The following is an 18,534-nucleotide window of genomic DNA, read 5'->3' on the forward strand; positions in this document are numbered from 1 at the left end:
TATACATCGCAGATATAAAAAAACAGAACTTGTTAGAATGCAACCCCTTTGTCACATGGCGGTTTCGGCCTAAGGCATACATTCTCAAATAGTTCGAGTCGTGCAAAATATCCTTAGGAACCTGCATGCATCCTCGGCATGGTGACATCCACTCCGGTGTCCTTTGCTCTCTTCAAATGCCCTAAGACTGTTATGCAGCTTTCGAGCCTACCTTTACGCATCCGTCCCTCTCACCTCTTTCGTCCATTCCATAGCTCTGTTGCGGTAGCCAAGACCCCCGATGTCTTTGCCAACAGCCTGCGAAAGACCCTAGAAGCCCATCGGTCCAAAAATCGGTCTCGTTTGATTCGCAAAATTTACCCCGTTGAAGATCCCGCCGGACTCTGGCGGCCTGAGATCCCATCTAAGAGTCGCGCGGACTACCAACCACCCGTGGAACCAGCTCTGCCGAACTCGGAATATTCGCCGGATACTCCTGACCCGGGGTCTAAAAGACGCCAGAAAAAACGCGCAAGTCTTGTTGATATACCGTCTCACCAATCACTCATCAGTCAACGTGGAGAAGATGCGATTCAACCTGCAGGGACAGGTCGTCCGGCACAGAGTCCATGGTTGACAAATTTGGAGCTGTCTCGCGCCAATGCCGAGATCACTCTGGATGCAGAAATTCGAGCATTGCATCAATATCTGAGCCCAAGAGCTCAGGAACGAGACCGCGTAGAGAAGCTCAGGACAGAGGTAGCTTCACTTCTCAAAACAGTGGTCCCACATGCTCCAAGAGTCATTGGATCCCACTGCACTGGCCTTGTACTGGCGCACTCGGATCTTGACTTTATACTCCCATATGAAGACCCTTCTAGATCACTAGAACGTGATCGAAGACCAAGCCCTACGCGGCCTCAGATCCAAGATGCCCACATCCGCCTTCTGCGTCAAGTCCAAAGAGCTCTACAGCACACCGATATATTCGACAATGTCAAAATATCTGACAAGCGAAACCCTTCACTATCCGCTCGCCACCGGCCGACTGGACTCCTGCTCCAATTCTATTGTGGCGAAGATATCCCTGCCATCACGGAGTATCTGCAAGATTATCAGGCCGAATATCCTGCCCTGCGACCTCTGTACGCAGTAACACGTACACTGCTAGAGGCGCGTGGCCTTTTTGGCTCATCGCAGGCGAGCGTTGGGCCGGATGCGCTAGCCATGCTAGTCGTGGCATTCCTGAAGATGAACCATGGCCGGTTCCCCGGGCCCAATAGCTTGGGTGACCAGTTTCTTGCTCTTCTACAGTTCTATGGTACTCAGGTTGACCTCAAGTCTGTCGGTGTCGCCGTGGATCCCCCCGGGCTTTTCAGCACAGACATGTTGCCTGTAGCTCGCGGGGCTGATGAAACTGCCCACCAGCGCGGTCAGCGTTCTCTGATCAACGTCAAGCGGACCGCTGCGGGAAAGCGGAATTTTCTTATTGCGCAACGATTATGCATACAAGACCCTACCCACTACATGAATGATCTAGGCCGGTCATGTACTCGGACTTCTGAGTTACAGAGTGCATTTGCAGCTGCGCGTCAGCAGCTTCGTGACGCATGTGATGAATGGGCAAGCGATGGCAATATCAAGAGTTCAAGTGTCCTTGCCACTACTCTACAGGCTAATTTTGATGGACTAGAGAAGGTGCGCAATCAACTCGCGTACCTCTAGCCAAAGGAAGTTGTAATCTAGCGGTAGATCGAACGATCGGCTATTGATCAAAATAATATCCCCTATACATCTGACCAACACATGTAGAACTCGCTATGCAATAGGTCTCGTCTATAGTTTTGGTTATGGGAGTCTCTTTGTGGTCACTGGACAAAGAAACACTGGATGTCGTTGTCCCCTCGAATTTCTACAACATACTCATAAGCAAAGCAATTTCGATTCCCTCTCTTAGTTTCATCTTTCTTCTTGAACTCAGCAGCAAGACAAAAGAACGCTGAAGGCTACGTTCTCACTCGGGGGTGGTGCCCATTTGATTACTAAGTCTGTTTCACGGACGCGACGCGACCTCGGGCCTCAGTTCGTGGGGTTTTCGTGGCAGAAAACCGCGACAATCAGTCAAGACTGACGAGTCCGTTCGCTATGCTAGCCGCTGGCTTTGGTTGATAACTATTTCTTCAAATGTCATCCCGCAAGCGCGTGCAGAAGTCTACGGACTCCGACGAGGAAAGCGATGGGTCCAACCAGCCGGCCATGAGTTCTTCAGTACGATTCCAGCAAGTATAACTTTAAGCAGAGCTAAGCTAACAGTCACAGAGAAAACGACAGCGGACAAATTCAGAGAGCTCAACAAACTCTGAATCTTCAACCTCTTCTGGCGCTGATACCAACACCGATTCACTTCTAGCAGTCAACGACGATGCACTTCTCGACGACGAGGACGAGCTAGAGCTCCGCCAGACCCAGATCATACAAGAAAAATACTCGCATTTGATCGACGAGGCCAATGTGCCCGCCGATCATGGAATCCTCGAACGCGTTGAGTGCTACAATTTCATGTGCCATGATCACTTCTACGTCGAACTAGGTCCTTTGATCAACTTTATTGTTGGAAAGAACGGTAGCGGCAAGAGTGCGATCCTGACAGCGATCACCCTCTGTCTAGGTGGCAAAGCCTCTGCGACAAATCGTGGCCAAACTCTCAAAAGCTTCATCAAAGAGGGCAAGGAAAATAGCACGATCATCGTTCGCATCAAGAATCAAGGCGACGGTGCCTATTTGTCAGACGATTTTGGGAAGACCATTATTGTCGAGCGTCATTTCTCCCGAAGCGGCACCAGCGGGTTCAAGATCAAGTCAGAGAATGGGCGCATCGTCTCGACTAAAAAGAGCGAGCTGGATGCTATCACGGACTACTTTTCCCTGCAGATTGAAAACCCTATGAACGTACTCTCTCAAGACATGGCCCGTCAGTTCCTAAGTACATCAAGCCCGGCTGAGAAATATAAATTCTTTGTCAAAGGCGTCCAGTTGGAACAGCTCGATAATGACTACCGGCTGGTGGAGGAATCTCTTGACTCAATTGAAGAAAAGCTCAGAACATCAGCCCAAGACGTACAGGTCCTTCAAAACCGCAAGGAACTGGCCAAGAAAAAGCTCGACATCTCTGACCAGCACGATTCTCTGAGAAAACGGATCAGAAATATCCGAGGCCAAATGGCTTGGGCTCAAGTTGAAGAGCAAGAAAGAGTTAGTCCCACCCTACTCCCCGCTTTGATGATTGACTGACAAGACAGATGGAAATTTCACTCACCGAACAAATCGCCGAGGCGGATCAGAAAATTGCGGAGGCCGAGTCTCGCCTTACTAGGTTTGATGCTGCCTTTGATGAAGTCACCGCGGAGGAAACAGCTGCGGGTGAACATGCCTGGCGAGCTGCCGTGGCAGTGAATGAGGCCCAAGAGGAAAGAGACAAAATCAAAGAGAACTTGGACAGTGAGATGGCCGGCCGGCATGACCTTCAGGTACGTCCTTCGAGTCACCTTGAAATACCTTCTCTGACTGTTTTTTATAGGCAGAGCAACGCCAGATTAGGGAATATCTCAAAGCGGCCGAGTCGAGAATCCAGGAAACCCAGCAAAAAGTCGATGATGAGAATCAACGTCTCGCTGATGTGAGCGATGGTGGCTACGCTCGAAAACAAGAGGAGTGTGAACAAGCCGCCAATGACGCTTCTGCTGCCAGGAAGGAATACGAAGAGCATCGCCAAGGTGCCGCTCGCCTACGGGAAGACATTGAAACAGCCAAGCGAGATTTCACAGAAGCGAAAGGTCCGCTTGAACAGAAAAAACGCGAGATTAGTCAAGCGGAGAACCAACTTCGGAACCTCACCAAAGAAGGTGGATCGAGACAATCTGGCTTCAATTTCAAAATGCCGGCACTCCTCAAAGCCATTCAACAGGAACAATCATGGGAATCGCGCCCTGTCGGCCCAATTGGGCACCATGTCACTCTGCTAGAACCGAAGTGGTCATCTATTTTGGAAAGAGTGTTTGGTGGCACGCTTGCCAGTTTCATCGTTTCGTCCAAGAATGACATGAAGCTTCTCTTCGACATCATGCGGCGTGTTCAGTGGTGAGTTTTACCAGGGGTCCTATATTGAAACTGAAGCTGATCTGACCTGACCTGACAGCAATTGTCCAATCTTCATTGGCTCTGGTGGGCGTTTGGACACCTCAGCACATGAACCAGACTCCCAACACAAGACTGTGTTACGAACACTTCAGGTAGCCACCCTCTCCCCTTCCACGATTCATGGAACGTGCTGACCTTTTAGATCGACAATGAATTAGTGAGGCGACAACTGATCATCAACCATGGGGTTGAACAAATGCTGTTGATCGAAGACGTAAAGGAAGCCTCCGCTGTACTATTCGACGGTGCGCGACCAAGAAACGTTAAGCGCTGTTACTCTATTGACGCAAAAGATCGACGTCGAGGAATCTATCTCTCATACAGCCGAGCCGGAGAACCGAGTCAGGCTCCTGTTATGGGGTGGACCGATGGTCCGCGCATGAAATCCGACGTGGCCTTGCAAATCAAGTAAGTAAGCCTCCTTCCCTGAAACCTGTAACAGTGGCTGATGGCTCTAGCGCACAACGCGACATCATTGCCGACCTCCAACGCCAACAGAACGACATCGAACAGTCATTGGTAACTGCCCGGTCACGCATCGAAGCCTGCAAACAGGCATTGGTCCGACACGGAAGAATTGAGAAAGATTTGCAAATTCAAATGCAACGAATGGAAGATCATGCCGAGGCACTTAGAGACGCCTTGGATAAAGAGAACGCCGAGGATGGACGCATTGATGCCCTTTTAGCAGCATTGAAGGAAGCCGAAGATGAAAAGCAGCTCAATGAGGGATCATACAAGGATAGTGAGGCAGCCATGAAAGCCACATTGCAGACTCTCAAAGAAATCCGGCGAGAACTGGCCGCCAAAGATTCTGAACTTGGAACCCTCCGAGAAAGACTACAAGTTGCTGAAAGCGAGCAAAATCTTGTCAAAACGAAAAAAACGGAAATCCTCGACGAGAAGAACGAAGCTGTTGGACTTATTAACCAAGATAAACAGACCAAGGCTGAAATCGAGGCGAGAAAAGAAGCGATAAAAGCACGGGTTATTGAATACAACGAAAAGGCCAACTTAGTTTCTTCTCGAGTTCCTGTGGACGAAGGAGAAACACCCGGTAGCCTCGACAAAAAGCTTGATAAATTAAGCCGTGATCTGGATCGTTACAATTTGGAGTATGTCTCTTGCAGCTTAGCGTTGGCCATAAAACTGACAATCCATAGGTTGGGAAGTTCTCGAGAGGAAATTGCTGCTGAGGCAACAAAGACTGCAGCAACTTATGATCGAGCCTTGCAGCAACTTGATCAATTCTCGGCCTTGAGTCGGGTAATTACCCCCTTGTTTTATTTTTGTTGGTTTCTTTGGTCTAATCTAATATTCGTTCAGGCCCTGAAAGATACCCTCCAGAACCGTAAGAAGAGATGGGAAATCTTCAGGGCGCACATCTCGTCTCGAGCCAAAGCCCAATTCACCTATCTCTTGAGTGAGAGAAGTTTCCGTGGTCGGCTTCTGGCCGACCATACCAACAAACTTCTGGATCTACACGTAAGCCTGTTCACCAGAACCCCAGAATAGACCGATCAATGCTGACTACTGTCTAGGTTGAACCTGATATCACCAAAGATGATAGCACCGGGAGAGATGCAAAGACACTATCTGGTGGAGAAAAATCATTCTCACAAGTCTGTCTGTTGTTGTCTCTCTGGGAAGCCATGGGATCTCCAATACGTTGTCTTGATGAATTGTAAGTTTTGTTCATGGTATGGTTCGGGTCTTCATGCTGACTTCAAAAGTGATGTGTACATGGATCATATTAACCGAAAGATGGCGATTGACATGCTTGTAAGTGTCACTTCTCCTTCCTAGGGCTCCTTACTGACTGACGAATGTTCTAGATGGTTGCCGCTAGACGATCTATCGGACGACAGTTCATTCTGATCACGCCTGGTAGCAAGACCGATATCACCATCTCTGCGGATGTCAGAGTGAAGGAGTTGGCAGAGCCAGAGCGTGGCCAGACGACACTAACCTTCCGGCGCTGAACTCGTCAATTCTCGGTTAATCTTATTTGCAGCGAAATACCCTTAGGAAATGCCATGTTCTTGCCATATTTTAAATTAGTTTCACACCTTGTGTCATGAATAAAATCGTAGTTGTAGTCGAGTGACACGTGACCATAACCAGAGGAACGTTTAGCTTCACTCTTTACCTCAAACCTCTTCGCTCCCCGCCATCATAATCTCAACATATCCTACCTTCCTACCTTTTTTCCCCTATTTGTCAACAGAGCTGGTTTATACCATTCTTTATCCTATCTGTGAACTCCCCCAGCTTTGGCATCAAAGATCTTTCTTGGTTCCACGCAGAAGCTTCATATCATTGAATACCTGATCTCCCATTTCCTCCAACCTGACCTTATTGGTTTCGACGAATATCTCTCTTCTCCCCTCCCGTTTCCGTTACCTCGAACCTCTGCCAAAACATTACTATTCTAACTTCCGCGCAACCATTTCACACACCTTGATCGCAAACAAAATCGGTCACCTCACTTGCTCCCCACCTCCTTAGCACCTTATCGTCACAATGGCCGACGCGCTTGCTGCACAACTCAGCAATACTAAGCTGTAAGTCGATCGATTTCCTTAGTCCCTAAAACAAATCTGACTAGACCAGGGAAGCAACTTCAGAGCAAAAACTGCAGGACACATTGAATCTCCCCCCCAAAGATACTCGCCCACAAACTGAGGTGAATATATTGTGACTGCCAGTCAATGCTAAATACTGACTCTGACTAGGATGTTACTGCCACTAAAGGCCTCGAATTCGAGGACTTCTACATCAAACGTGAACTCATGATGGGCATTTTTGAGGCTGGATTTGAAAAGCCCTCCCCTATCCAAGAAGAGACGATACCAGTTGCCCTCACAGGCAGAGATATCTTGGCCCGAGCTAAGAACGGCACTGGAAAGACTGCCGCCTTTGTTATTCCAACTCTCGAGCGCATAAACCCCAAAAGTACAAAGACCCAGGCCTTGATTCTGGTTCCCACACGAGAGCTCGCACTCCAGACATCACAGGTCTGCAAGACCCTAGGCAAACACCTTGGTATCAATGTTATGGTCACCACCGGTGGAACTGGCTTGATGGACGACATTATCCGGTTGAATGACCCTGTTCACATTCTTGTGGGAACCCCCGGACGAGTATTGGATTTGGCTAGCAAAGGTGTCGCCGACTTGAGCGAATGCCCGACATTTGTGATGGATGAAGCAGACAAGTTGCTGTCTCCTGAATTTACTCCTGTCATTGAGCAACTTATGTCCTTCCATCCCAAGGATCGCCAGGTCATGCTCTTCAGTGCCACTTTCCCTTTGATTGTCAAGTCATTTAAGGACAAGCACATGCGTAACCCTTACGAGATCAACCTTATGGACGAACTTACCCTGCGTGGTATCACCCAGTACTATGCTTTCGTTGAGGAGAAGCAAAAGGTTCATTGCTTAAACACTCTTTTCTCCAAGCTTCAGATCAACCAGTCAATCATTTTCTGCAACTCAACCAACCGGGTTGAGCTTCTGGCCAAAAAAATCACCGAACTCGGCTATTCGTGCTTTTACTCTCATGCTCGGATGCTTCAGCAGCACCGTAACCGAGTCTTCCATGACTTCCGCAATGGCGTATGCCGCAACTTGGTTTGCTCTGACCTGTTGACTCGCGGTATCGATATTCAAGCGGTCAATGTTGTGATCAACTTTGATTTTCCGAAGAACGCGGAGACTTATCTTCACCGTATCGGCCGTTCGGGTCGTTTCGGACACTTGGGTCTCGCCATTAACCTCATCAACTGGGAGGATCGGTTCAATCTGTACAAGATTGAGCAAGAACTAGGCACTGAAATCCAGCCCATCCCGCAGAATATTGACAAGAAGCTTTATGTCTATGATTCTCCTGAGAACATCCCTCGACCCATCTCCAACCCTCCACCTCAAACTGGAGCTGGATCCGTGAACATGAACGGAGACCGTCAACCTCGTCGGAACAACAACAATGGGCAACCACAGAGTCAACAACAGGGTCAACAGCATGGTCAATACTACAATAATCGAGGACGCGGTTCTTATCGTGGTCGTGGACAGGGCCAACGTCGTGGGGCACAAAATGACGCCAACCGGATCACCTTTGGTCAACCAAATCCGGGTCAACCCCAGGCGCCTATCTCTTAGTCCCAGACACGCCTACACAACACTTTTTTCATATCGCTGCGCTTTGGTTTCCTCGATTCTCTTATTCTATTCCGCTCTATCTTCGAGATCTTGTCGGGCTATCCCGGCATTGATTATCTGGTCATAATGATACGGGAGTGCAATGTATCATATGTCTTTTTCCGTTCAGGTCCCTTGTCCAATGAGTTGGATCCTTGAGGAAAATGCATTTTCGGCGCCTACGCTCTTCGTTTTCCGAGGCTGTATTCTGTGTTTCAAGGACTTGAAGGATTTGCAAGGATTTGCAAGGGCGTTCTACAGGACAAGCGTCTCATGTGGGTTTTTTCCCCCATGGGCACTTTTTTATTTTCCCGACGCAACGAGTGATGATCTCACCCTTTACCAACCTTTTGTTGGCAGCCTGGAGTCCTCCCACCACTCTACCATGCTTAACCTCATTCCTGCCTACGCTCACTTTGTGTGATTGCCGTTGTCAATAGACACGGTGCACACTACTCTCCCACTCTCCCACTCTAAAAAAAAACACCAAAAAAAGAAGGAAAAAAATGGAGGAGCACTAGTTGTCTAACGGATCTATTTATATCAGCTAGTGAATTGACAATATCCCTCCGATTTGTTCCACTGTAGTAAGTTGTAAGACCTCGACGCAGTCTTCGTGTGTATATATTTATTCCCATATGAATGCGTTTTGTAAAAGAACTGGTCTCCTAGTCCCCTGGCTGATTCCATAGATCCATCGACTGCGGGAATGGCACGTGCCGAGGGCCGTATATTGCTGGAACTCCGAGTTCGGCGACCGCAATTCCTCCAAACCACCAAAAAGAAAATGGCGACGGTGAATAAGGATCACAAGGGAAAGGTTTGTTCTCCAGCCAAATAATACAGTCCACTTGAAGCTCACCAATAAATAGCCCAGTGCCCTTCGCTCCATCCTTGCGGGGTCCACCGCCGGAGCCGTGGAGATCGGTAAAGAGCTCAATGACCCCTACCAGGCCGCTAGCTAACCGTATACTGCAGCGATCACATACCCGGCCGAATGTATGACCCTTTGAATGTCTTCCAACGATTTTTGCTAATGCTACGAAGTTGCAAAGACCCGGACACAACTCAATCGCCAGCTTACCCACGGCCAAAAGCTACCATGGCCACCGTTTGGAAGCCAGTGGTATGCAGGATGTACAACACTGATTATCGGAAACTCGCTCAAGGCCGGAATTCGTGCGTCTACCTTCCGCGATTGTCTGGGGCAGCGCTGATGTATACTAGGATTCGTCGCTTTCGATGCCATAAAATCGGTTCTCCAGGATGAGAACGGCAAAATCTCAGGACCAAGGACGGTTGTTGCTGGATTTGGTGCTGGATTCACCGAGTCTCTTTTCGCCGTCACCCCTTTTGAAAGCATCAAGACTCAATTGTACGTTTTCTGTCCTATTTCTGGCTAGCTCTACTGACCGAATTATAGGATCGACGACCGAAAGTCTGCCAAACCTCGGATGCGTGGTTTCTTGCATGGTAGCAAGCTCATTTTCCAAGAAAGAGGTGTCAAGGGTTTCTTCCAAGGCTTTGTGCCCACCACAGCAAGACAGGCCGCCAACTCAGCAACCCGATTCACGGCCTACACAACATTGAAGCAGCTTGCAGAGGGCTATACGGCGCCAGGTGAAAAGCTGGGCACTGCAGCCACATTTGGAATTGGTGGAATTGCAGGGCTCATCACAGTGTAGGACTTGATCCCTGAAGACGATGGGCAAAAAGACACATCCAAGCTAACATGACTCAGTTATGTGACCCAACCATTGGATACGGTCAAGACAAGGTTAGCATCCCCACGCGCGCTAATGGTATATATAAGGTCCTAACTATATTAGAATGCAATCAATCGAGGCCAGCAAGCATTACAAGAACAGCATTGTTTGCGCAACAAGAATCGTCAAGGATGAAGGTGTCCTCACTTTGTGGTCTGGCGCCATGCCACGGCTTGCGAGATTGATCATGAGTGGAGGAATTGTGTTCACTATGTTCGTGACCAACCCAAGTCGTACTATGAAAGTTGCTAACTGCTGGGCAGGTATGAGAAGACTATGGAAGGGCTGGACATCTTGGATCCGGAGCGAAAGTATTTGTAGAATATCAATACATGGTATCTCTGTACATCAAAAGAACAACTCTGCTATTTACTCTTTGCTTTTGCCATGTCCTCGGCAACCATGGCCTCAACTTCACTATCGGCCATCCAAGCCCGCACACTGTCCATCACGGTATCCAAACCATCACCGCCATCAAGAATACCATCCAAATTGTGGACGGTGATACCTGTACGATGGTCGGTGCAGCGACTTTGGCCAAAATTGTAAGTTCGAATCTTATCACCTCGACCCATTTTGGCCACACCACCCAATATACCTCGTCTGAGCTGCATAAGCTCTTGCTCACGAGCTTCTTGCCGGGCTTCGGCCAGCTTTGCCCGTAGCATCTGCCACGCCTTCCTCCGATTGGCCTGCTGGGATCGTTCATCTTGCATGGAGACAACCGTATGAGTAGGGATATGAGTCAGTCGAATGGCGGACTCGGTTTTGTTGACGTGTTGCCCACCAGCACCTCCAGCCCTCATCTTCTCAACCCGGACCTCTTGCGGGTCAATATAGTAATCGCTGCTGGGGTCTTCAAAGTTCATGGCACTATCCATCTCACTGCCGTCCTCTGGGAAACTCGGCAAGACCATTACGCTGACGGCGCTAGTATGGGTGCGACCCTTGGTCTCGGTTGCGGGGACTCTCTGCACCCTATGTACCCCCGATTCAGTCCGTAATATATCGTATGCACCATTGGCTTCAATTTCAATTACCGCTTCAAAGAGACGGTCGTCGGACGCGCCGACCTCTGTGTCCTGCTTCAATATTGTTGGGCGGAGGCCCCTTCTGGAGCAAAAGGCAACGTACATCCGTAACATCTCAAAAGCAAACAAGCCTGCTTCATCTCCACCTGCACCGGGTCGGATTTCGAGCAAACAAGGAAGGTCTGCAAATGGATGTCGCGGAATGAGAGCCTTCTTCAGTCGGTCTGATATCGTAGGCAAGGTATCGCGACTGCTCTCAAGGTCTTCTGTTGCCAAAGACCGTAGTTCGGAGTCAGTGTTGGGGTCGTTTAATAGGGATTTGAGCTCGACGATAGACTAGCGGAGTTAGTAGGGCTCCAACAAAGTTTCCCAAGGCGCTTACATCGTTGGCATGGACCCATTCTTTCAAGATATTTGCAACCGGTGCCAGTTCTCCGGCTCGTTTGGCCGTTTTCGCATCGAAGGATTCTCCCAATCGCTCCGCAAGCTTTGTATGTTCATCTGCAAGTAGACGTGCTCTGCTTACAAGAGCTGGAGACAAGGCATAATCGGATGCTACGTCGCAATTAGCATTGATCAGAAAATAACCGGACCGGTCTTACCGGTATGTACACCTCGCAAGGGCGACAGTTTCAGACCAAGCCTAGGCCGCAAGATATTTCGACATATTGACTTGACGAGCATACTTCGAGTCAGAGTAGTGAAGACCAAGATCCGGAGCGAAAGCGATTGGAGATAAATTCCATGTCACATGACGGTAACGGAACAATACGAGGCGTAAAGGCCACGGAGTATGCTCATCCAACTTCCAGTTTCTTGTTCATTGTTCATTGCGCTTTGTACTTTTCTCTTTTGACCTAACTTCTTTGGATTATGCCCCTCTTCTTGTAGTCCTAGGGAGACTGATTCTACACCAAACCCCTCATTTACATCTCCATTACTGCATTACTGCGTCGCATACCCCCGAGATGCTCGTTTCATTGGAATTATTCACGGCCTTTCTGGCTTGTGTCTCGGCTGGATATGCCCTTCAAATATCGCCAGATACGCCTCTCTCCGAATTGATCTCTTCCGCCAAAGCCCACCTCGCGCAGGGCTCACCCCGAGATGCCGTGGTATACTTCGATGCCGCCGTCTCGCGCGATCCAACCAACTATATCACCATCTTCCAGCGCGGCGCGGCTTATCTATCCATTGGCAAAAACTCACAAGCCTCAAGTGACTTTGATCGAGTTCTAGAACTCAAGCCAGACTTTGAGGGCGCTCTTCTACAGCGATCCCGCTTAAACGCACGCTCCGCGCATTGGCAAGGGGCCTTGCAAGATCTCGAGCGGGCCGGGAAGAAGTCGACGGATGATTACAAGGAACTAGAAGCCGCACGGGATGCGGCCACATTGGCCCTCAATGCTGAAAAGCAGGGCGCCTGGGACACGTGTGTCTCGGAGGCAAATGTGGCCATCCTAAAGGCAAATACAGCACTGCCTCTGCGGCAGGCTCGATCCCATTGTCATTTTGAAAAAGGCGAGACGGAAGAAGGGCTCAGTGATTTGGCACATGTTCTGCAAATGTCCCCGAACTTGGTCGAAACTCACCTACAAATGTCGTCCATGCTGTTCTACTCTCTAGGAGACAGTGACCGTGGCCTTGCTCAAATCCGTAAATGTCTCCATACCGATCCTGACTCAAAACCGTGCAACCGGCTCTATCGACGTGAACGAAAGCTTGCCAAACAGCTAGAAAAATTGCATACTGCCCTAGACTCACGCAAGTTCAGCAATGCAGCAAATCTCATGGTCGGCGATAGTGATACCAGTGGACTGATCGCAGACGTCAAGGCTGATGTTGAAGAAGCAAGACAAGCTAACCATATTCATCGCCTGGCACCCAATAATCTTTACACATTCCTAGTCGAGAAGACCTGCGAGGCTTACCGTGAAGTGAGTGCCCACTACACATGGCTTGGTTTCTGTCACTAACATAGCCAGATGCGTATGATCAAAAAGGCTGGTCCTTACTGCGCCGAAGCTCTCCAGCTTGTTCCTCACTCACTTGCCGGGCTTCTCTATAAAGCCCAGATTGCTTTGGACGAGGATCGATTCGAGGACGCCATACGTACGCTCGAATCGGCCAAGGAACACCACCCCGGTTCCCAAGAGGCGCAATCTCTCCAACAGAAGGCTCAGACCCTACTCAAGCGTTCTAAGCAGAAAGATTACTACAAGGTCCTTGGTATTAGCCGTGATGCGGATGATCGGACGATCAAGCGCGCGTATCGCCAGCTAGTGAAGCAACATCACCCTGATAAGGCCCACTCCCAGGGTGTAAGCAAAGAAGAGGCAGAGAAAAAGATGGCGGCTATTAATGAAGCCTACGAGGTTTTATCCGACCCCGAACTCCGGACACGGTTCGACAATGGCGACGACCCCAATGATTCTGAATCGCAACAGCGGGGCAGTCCGTTCCAAGGCAACCAATTCGGTGGTCAACAGTTCTTCTTCCAACAGGGTGGTCCACAGTTCCAGGGAGGTTTCAAATTCCCTGGTGGATTCCGCTGATCGGATTGTCTTTTGTGAAACATACCAGGTGTTCGTGGAGTTTCTCGATGTATTTGGGAAGCTATAGATCTTTTGAAGCCCGCATGAGGGATAGGTTTAGGAAAGCACATGAACTGATATTATTTCTGTTATTTGGATCGAAGTAAATGGTTTGCAATCTCATCCTCATGGAGCATCTGTCAAGGGCACGTAGCTCACCTGGAAGACCTTCTCCTTGTGAATGGATCCGTCTTCCTTTTTATCCACCACCCAGATATATTGACCCCCATTGGGATCGATAGCACCCTCGCTGTCTTCCGATTCCACCGGGATGAATAGTCTCCCAGGAGCACGTAGCTGGTCCACCAGAGTTGGATGAAGCTTGTCGGCTGCGGCGCCAACGTGGATGGCGTCGTAGGGTGCACCTTCTTTCCATCCAAGACGTCCGTCGCCCGTGATAAACTTCACGGTGCCGTTGGTCTGGAACGCACTACCTTTCTTGGACTTGTTCATGTTGGAACGAGCCATGTCTGTCAGCTCGGGGATATGGTCAATACCAATCACCTGTCCCTGGGCGTTGCCGGATGAGCTGGTCACCAAATTGGCAATGACATGGGTCAAGTATCCTGAGCCAGATCCAACATCTAACACCCGGGCACCTGGTTTGAGATAATCAATCAGATACTCACATGCATGGCCATGCATGTGCGGTGCTGATATGGTGGCCCCGTATCCAATGGGTTGAGGCGAGTCCGAATACGGCCGTGATGGAGCATAATGGGCTCGATCAACCTTGGTCATGTTAGAGGTGACAATGAATCAGATATATATTAATATGCTCACTCCTATCATGGCATCTTTTACACGCTCATTCTGGATCAGTCCGGCCTTGAATAGGTTCTCAATCAACTCGGTGTTGGTAGATCCAGAACAATACCACGCCATGGTCATAGCCTGTGTTGCTTTGTGGATGAATTTTGGTTTGTACGGACTAATCATGGGCTGGATGGGTGTTGGATGGTGAAAGAGAGAAGAGTTACTGTCCAGGTATGTTTGGCCAATTACATAGTATGTACATATGTGTGACTATATATAAATGACGCCATGATATCTACATTTCACACGTGATACCTGAAATAGTCACAGTTGCAGTAGAATTTATCCCTTTGATTCATATATTCTATAATGTTATATCTAGTCAAACTAAATTTATAATCCTAATATACTAGAAGGGAATGCGTGCAATCACACGTAGAATGGCTACAGAGTACCAAGTCACGTGAAAGTGATATCAAAACATCTTACAGGTCCGTGGACATCGCCGACTCATCGCGCCGACTCATCGCGCCGACTACGCGCGTTGATAAAATCGCCGTGGGAACAATTACACTTACAGGGCATCATGGACCTCTCTAGGACTATTCACATACCCCTCATCTGATACCCCCCCTGGCTTCAGCCATCAGTATTGACCTTCAAAATGGCGGACCGAGGCCCTGGCACAGCAGCGACTGTGGATCTGCTGATTCTCGACTACATGGTCTGCCTGTGTATCAGTGGACTCCTAGAAGGTATTTCACAAGCAAGAGCATCCGAGGACATTGAATACTTTGCGCTCTTTGTTGAACGTAAGCACCAGAACCTGCTAGCAATGGATCATGCATACTGAATATGGCTCTAGAACTCCACCGGCGGCTTGCCCTTCATCACCTCGAAGGCCCCCTGCCCTGGGACCTGGATTTCAAATTGCGCATCTTCTACATGTCCAATCTATTTCTCCACTGGTACCCCCCCAAAGACTACGACATGGGTCCCTTTGTTCCTCTGTCTGATATCGCAGTCCATTTCTTGGACCTATGCCTCGATGCAGTCGCCCACGTATCCCGGGGACGCTGGTTCGACCTCGGTGCTCACTTCATGGTCCATGCGATGCTAGAAGAACATGCGCGCTTCCCCGACCAGCTAGACGCACTCTGCAACTGGAGAACCAACGACAGTGAACTCGATATATGGTGGGAGGTCAGCCGTAACTGGTTCCTTGGGCACATGCCACCCCCATTTGGTACGGCGGATCCAATGAGCCAAGCAGAGATTAATGAGGGGTTTCCCCTCCAAGCGCTGCAGCATCGTTATGTCGAGTTCTTCGAGGACCTCATGGATGTACTGGATGTGCCCCTTCTTCTTCAGCTGGAGCAAGGTCAGCTGGAAGGTTTGACTCGGGAGGAGACCCGACAGGTTCGAGAGTATTGTGGAATTTAATATTCCTCTACACAACGATACGAAAAAATGCCTTTCTATGTGCTTCCATGTTTAATGACGCCAAGTCAGACACGTGAAGGATCATGAGTTAATGCGCAACACCACATGTACACTAACTTGATCATATTGATCGTTCAATCTTGATCAATTTTTAACCAATCCAGATCGAAAGCCAATACACACATAAGACAGGAATAGTACTTAGAGCCCACTACAAGACCCTTGACATGGCATTTATAACTTGGAACAATAATAATTTACAAAGGGCGCAAGGCCGCTCTAGGTACGAGAACACAAACAACAAAAGGCGCGTGACAAACACTCATGCTACTTAGCCGAGCAGCATGCGCCGGGGGTCCTCAATGTACTCCTTGACCTGCGATGGGATTAGTGATTGATTCGGGCGAACGAGGAGGTAGACATACCTTGACAAGGAAAGTAACGGCCTCACGACCATCCAGGAGACGGTGATCGTAGGTCAGAGCCAGATACATCATCTAAAAATATCAGTAAACCGAAGAATGTGATTGGGAGTTCCTGTACGTACGGGACGGATCTCGACCTTGCCGTTCACAGCGACAGGCTTCTCCTTAATGGCGTGGAGACCCAAGACAGCTAGACAAAATTAGACCTGAACCTCAAAAATAGTACGAGGGAGCTCACCTGTTTGGGGAGTGTTGATGATTGGTGTGCCCATCAGCGAGCCGAAGACACCACCCTGGGATGAGTTAGCCATGTTATTGTGAAACACACAAACAGACGAAACATACGTTGCTGATGGTGAAGGTACCACCGGCCATGTCTTCAATGGTCAACTTATTGTCACGAGCCTAATACAAGTCAGTAAGCTGGACACCCTCTAGAAAAACAACTGCTCACCTTCTTTCCGAGATCGGCAATGGCCTTCTCAATTCCAATCATATCCTTGCCTTCACTGTTACGGACAACAGGAGTCACAAGACCCTTTTCGGTGGCGACTGCAACGCTGATGTCAACGTAATCGCGGTAGACAATGGTGTCACCGCCGTTAGGACCCTCAATAGAAGCGTTGACAGCGGGGATATCCTTCATGGCAAGCACACAAGCACGGGAGAAGGCGCTCATGAAGCCAAGCTTCACACCGGTCTTCTTGAGAGTATCTTCCTTGTACAGTTTCCGGAACTCCATCAGCGAGGACATGTCAACCTCGTTGAAAGTGGTGAGTGAAGCGGCGGTGTTCTGGGACTGCTTCAGGCGCTCGGCAATACGCAGACGCATACGGTTCATTTTGACCTAGACCAAAATTAGCTTAAGCTTAAGCCAAAGTGAAAGGCCTATTGGCGGTCAACTTACCCGGCGTTCCTCGCGGTTACCAATAGAAGCTGGCTGTTCGGCAGCTTGGGGCTTAGGAGCTTCCTTGGGAGGCGCAGCCTTCTTAGGTTCAGGCGCCTTGGGCTTCTCGGTCTCGGTGGGGGCGGGCGGGGCCTCCTTCTTAGGCTCAGGCTCTTTAGGCTCAGGCGCTTTGGGTTCGGGCTCCTTGGGCTTCTCGGCGCCCTCGTCCTTCTTTCCGCCTTCGGGAGCGGCGCCAAGCTCGATCCTGACGAGATCCTGGCCGACAGTAACAGTATCTTCCTCGTTCACAAGGAACTCCTTGATAACACCAGAATCCGGGGCATTGACCGAGACATCAATCTGAACAGAAAACTCACGTTAGCGACAGTACTAGTTGCGAGGGACGGAAGCGGAGTTGGTATTTACCTTGTCTGTTTCAATTGTCGCAATCTCCTCGTCGCGCTCGACGAAATCGCCAACCTCTATATCAGAATAAGCAAATGTCAAAATGTTCAACCACAGCTAAAGCACCATACGTTTTGAGAACTGCTTGAGGGTACCCTCTGTAATTGACTCAGCCATGTTGGGGACCTTGATAATGGAGTCGGCTAAGCATTATTAGCAATTGACCAACAAGACTGCTGCTTAAGAAAAGCATTTACCATAGGTGCGAAGCTGGTGGCCTCCCAGAGGAGCAAGGTAGAGCCTCGAGACATTGATGCTATAGGGTTGTATGAGCCAAAATTGCGACAGACAGTAATGAGATTCGAATACTTACCCGGAGGAGACCTGCAACAAGCCCGAAGCTGAGCGAGCCGAAGCCTTCCGCGTAAGGGTAGACAATCCCTTGACATTGCGGAACTGGCTTGCTCCCCGAGGAGCGGTTCTGGCCACAGCCGAGAAGCGTTGGCCCGAGAGGCGCGCAATAGAGATTCGAGAAGCCATGATATGAATTAAAGCAAACTTTATACTTGAAAAAAACCGAAGCGGTTATGTAGGAGAGAGGAAGAACTTCAACTCTTTGAAAATTAGAGAAAGCAGGGAAGATGAAGCTCGGATTAGGTCGGGTCAAAGTAAACCGGGCACCCTTCCGGCAGAGGCGGACCATTATTCTCTACGGGGACGGGCAATGACCATTTGAGCAAATCCATGCCGAGCGAATTAGGAAGCCCAGAATAGTCAACCTGACGACATTGAAGCCCTCAACCCCAACCCGTTGTCTATCAGGAGCCCTAACGATCTCCAAGGTTGTCAT

General features: G+C 49.3%; 9 protein-coding genes across 9 annotated transcripts; 6 read left to right on the forward strand and 3 right to left on the reverse strand.

Moving 5' to 3' along the window:
• Window positions 1–138: 138 nt before the first annotated feature.
• Window positions 139–1,704, forward strand: N7518_003475 (uncharacterized protein; the record flags this gene model as incomplete). Its single annotated transcript, XM_057184402.1, has 1 exon — window positions 139–1,704. The coding sequence occupies one exon, from the start codon at window positions 139–141 to the stop codon at window positions 1,702–1,704; it is 1,566 nt and encodes a 521-aa protein (XP_057045852.1).
• Window positions 1,705–2,163: 459 nt separating this feature from the next.
• N7518_003476 (DNA repair protein SMC6) lies at window positions 2,164–6,158 on the forward strand (the record flags this gene model as incomplete). The annotated part of the gene is made up of 12 exons (XM_057184403.1): window positions 2,164–2,247; window positions 2,299–3,231; window positions 3,279–3,506; window positions 3,557–4,116; window positions 4,175–4,268; window positions 4,319–4,584; window positions 4,635–5,291; window positions 5,340–5,442; window positions 5,503–5,661; window positions 5,718–5,860; window positions 5,910–5,958; window positions 6,012–6,158. The coding sequence occupies 12 exons, from the start codon at window positions 2,164–2,166 to the stop codon at window positions 6,156–6,158; spliced, it is 3,423 nt and encodes a 1,140-aa protein (XP_057045853.1).
• A 541-nt stretch (window positions 6,159–6,699) lies between these two features.
• dhh1 (DExD/H-box ATP-dependent RNA helicase DHH1) lies at window positions 6,700–8,339 on the forward strand (the record flags this gene model as incomplete). The annotated part of the gene is made up of 3 exons (XM_057184404.1): window positions 6,700–6,740; window positions 6,790–6,862; window positions 6,912–8,339. 3 exons carry the CDS (start codon window positions 6,700–6,702, stop codon window positions 8,337–8,339), a joined length of 1,542 nt encoding a protein of 513 aa, XP_057045854.1.
• An 826-nt stretch (window positions 8,340–9,165) lies between these two features.
• Window positions 9,166–10,465, forward strand: N7518_003478 (putative mitochondrial tricarboxylate transporter (Ctp); the record flags this gene model as incomplete). The annotated part of the gene is made up of 9 exons (XM_057184405.1): window positions 9,166–9,198; window positions 9,251–9,305; window positions 9,357–9,377; window positions 9,426–9,557; window positions 9,606–9,753; window positions 9,802–10,059; window positions 10,120–10,155; window positions 10,208–10,357; window positions 10,408–10,465. The coding sequence occupies 9 exons, from the start codon at window positions 9,166–9,168 to the stop codon at window positions 10,463–10,465; spliced, it is 891 nt and encodes a 296-aa protein (XP_057045855.1).
• A 44-nt stretch (window positions 10,466–10,509) lies between these two features.
• N7518_003479 (putative mitochondrial translation release factor (RF-1)) lies at window positions 10,510–11,859 on the reverse strand (the record flags this gene model as incomplete). The annotated part of the gene is made up of 3 exons (XM_057184406.1): window positions 10,510–11,511; window positions 11,558–11,730; window positions 11,778–11,859. 3 exons carry the CDS (start codon window positions 11,857–11,859, stop codon window positions 10,510–10,512), a joined length of 1,257 nt encoding a protein of 418 aa, XP_057045856.1.
• Window positions 11,860–11,951: 92 nt separating this feature from the next.
• Window positions 11,952–13,730, forward strand: N7518_003480 (DnaJ and TPR domain protein; the record flags this gene model as incomplete). Its single annotated transcript, XM_057184407.1, has 2 exons — window positions 11,952–13,112; window positions 13,161–13,730. Coding segments are annotated over 2 exons (1,731 nt in total), but the record flags the coding sequence as incomplete, so codon positions are not given.
• A 165-nt stretch (window positions 13,731–13,895) lies between these two features.
• On the reverse strand, window positions 13,896–14,708 carry N7518_003481 (protein-L-isoaspartate O-methyltransferase; the record flags this gene model as incomplete). The annotated part of the gene is made up of 2 exons (XM_057184408.1): window positions 13,896–14,501; window positions 14,553–14,708. The coding sequence occupies 2 exons, from the start codon at window positions 14,706–14,708 to the stop codon at window positions 13,896–13,898; spliced, it is 762 nt and encodes a 253-aa protein (XP_057045858.1).
• Window positions 14,709–15,189: 481 nt separating this feature from the next.
• On the forward strand, window positions 15,190–15,968 carry N7518_003482 (uncharacterized protein; the record flags this gene model as incomplete). The annotated part of the gene is made up of 2 exons (XM_057184409.1): window positions 15,190–15,337; window positions 15,391–15,968. The coding sequence occupies 2 exons, from the start codon at window positions 15,190–15,192 to the stop codon at window positions 15,966–15,968; spliced, it is 726 nt and encodes a 241-aa protein (XP_057045859.1).
• Window positions 15,969–16,299: 331 nt separating this feature from the next.
• Window positions 16,300–18,224, reverse strand: N7518_003483 (uncharacterized protein; the record flags this gene model as incomplete). The annotated part of the gene is made up of 11 exons (XM_057184410.1): window positions 16,300–16,344; window positions 16,394–16,465; window positions 16,516–16,583; window positions 16,632–16,686; window positions 16,739–16,798; window positions 16,848–17,240; window positions 17,301–17,639; window positions 17,706–17,761; window positions 17,816–17,887; window positions 17,942–18,000; window positions 18,058–18,224. The coding sequence occupies 11 exons, from the start codon at window positions 18,222–18,224 to the stop codon at window positions 16,300–16,302; spliced, it is 1,386 nt and encodes a 461-aa protein (XP_057045860.1).
• Between the last annotated feature and the right edge of the window lie 310 nt (window positions 18,225–18,534).

This window comes from Penicillium psychrosexuale, assembly GCF_028828465.1.
Source record: "Penicillium psychrosexuale strain IBT 29551 chromosome Unknown utg000002l, whole genome shotgun sequence".
Classification (NCBI taxonomy): domain Eukaryota; kingdom Fungi; phylum Ascomycota; class Eurotiomycetes; order Eurotiales; family Aspergillaceae; genus Penicillium; species Penicillium psychrosexuale.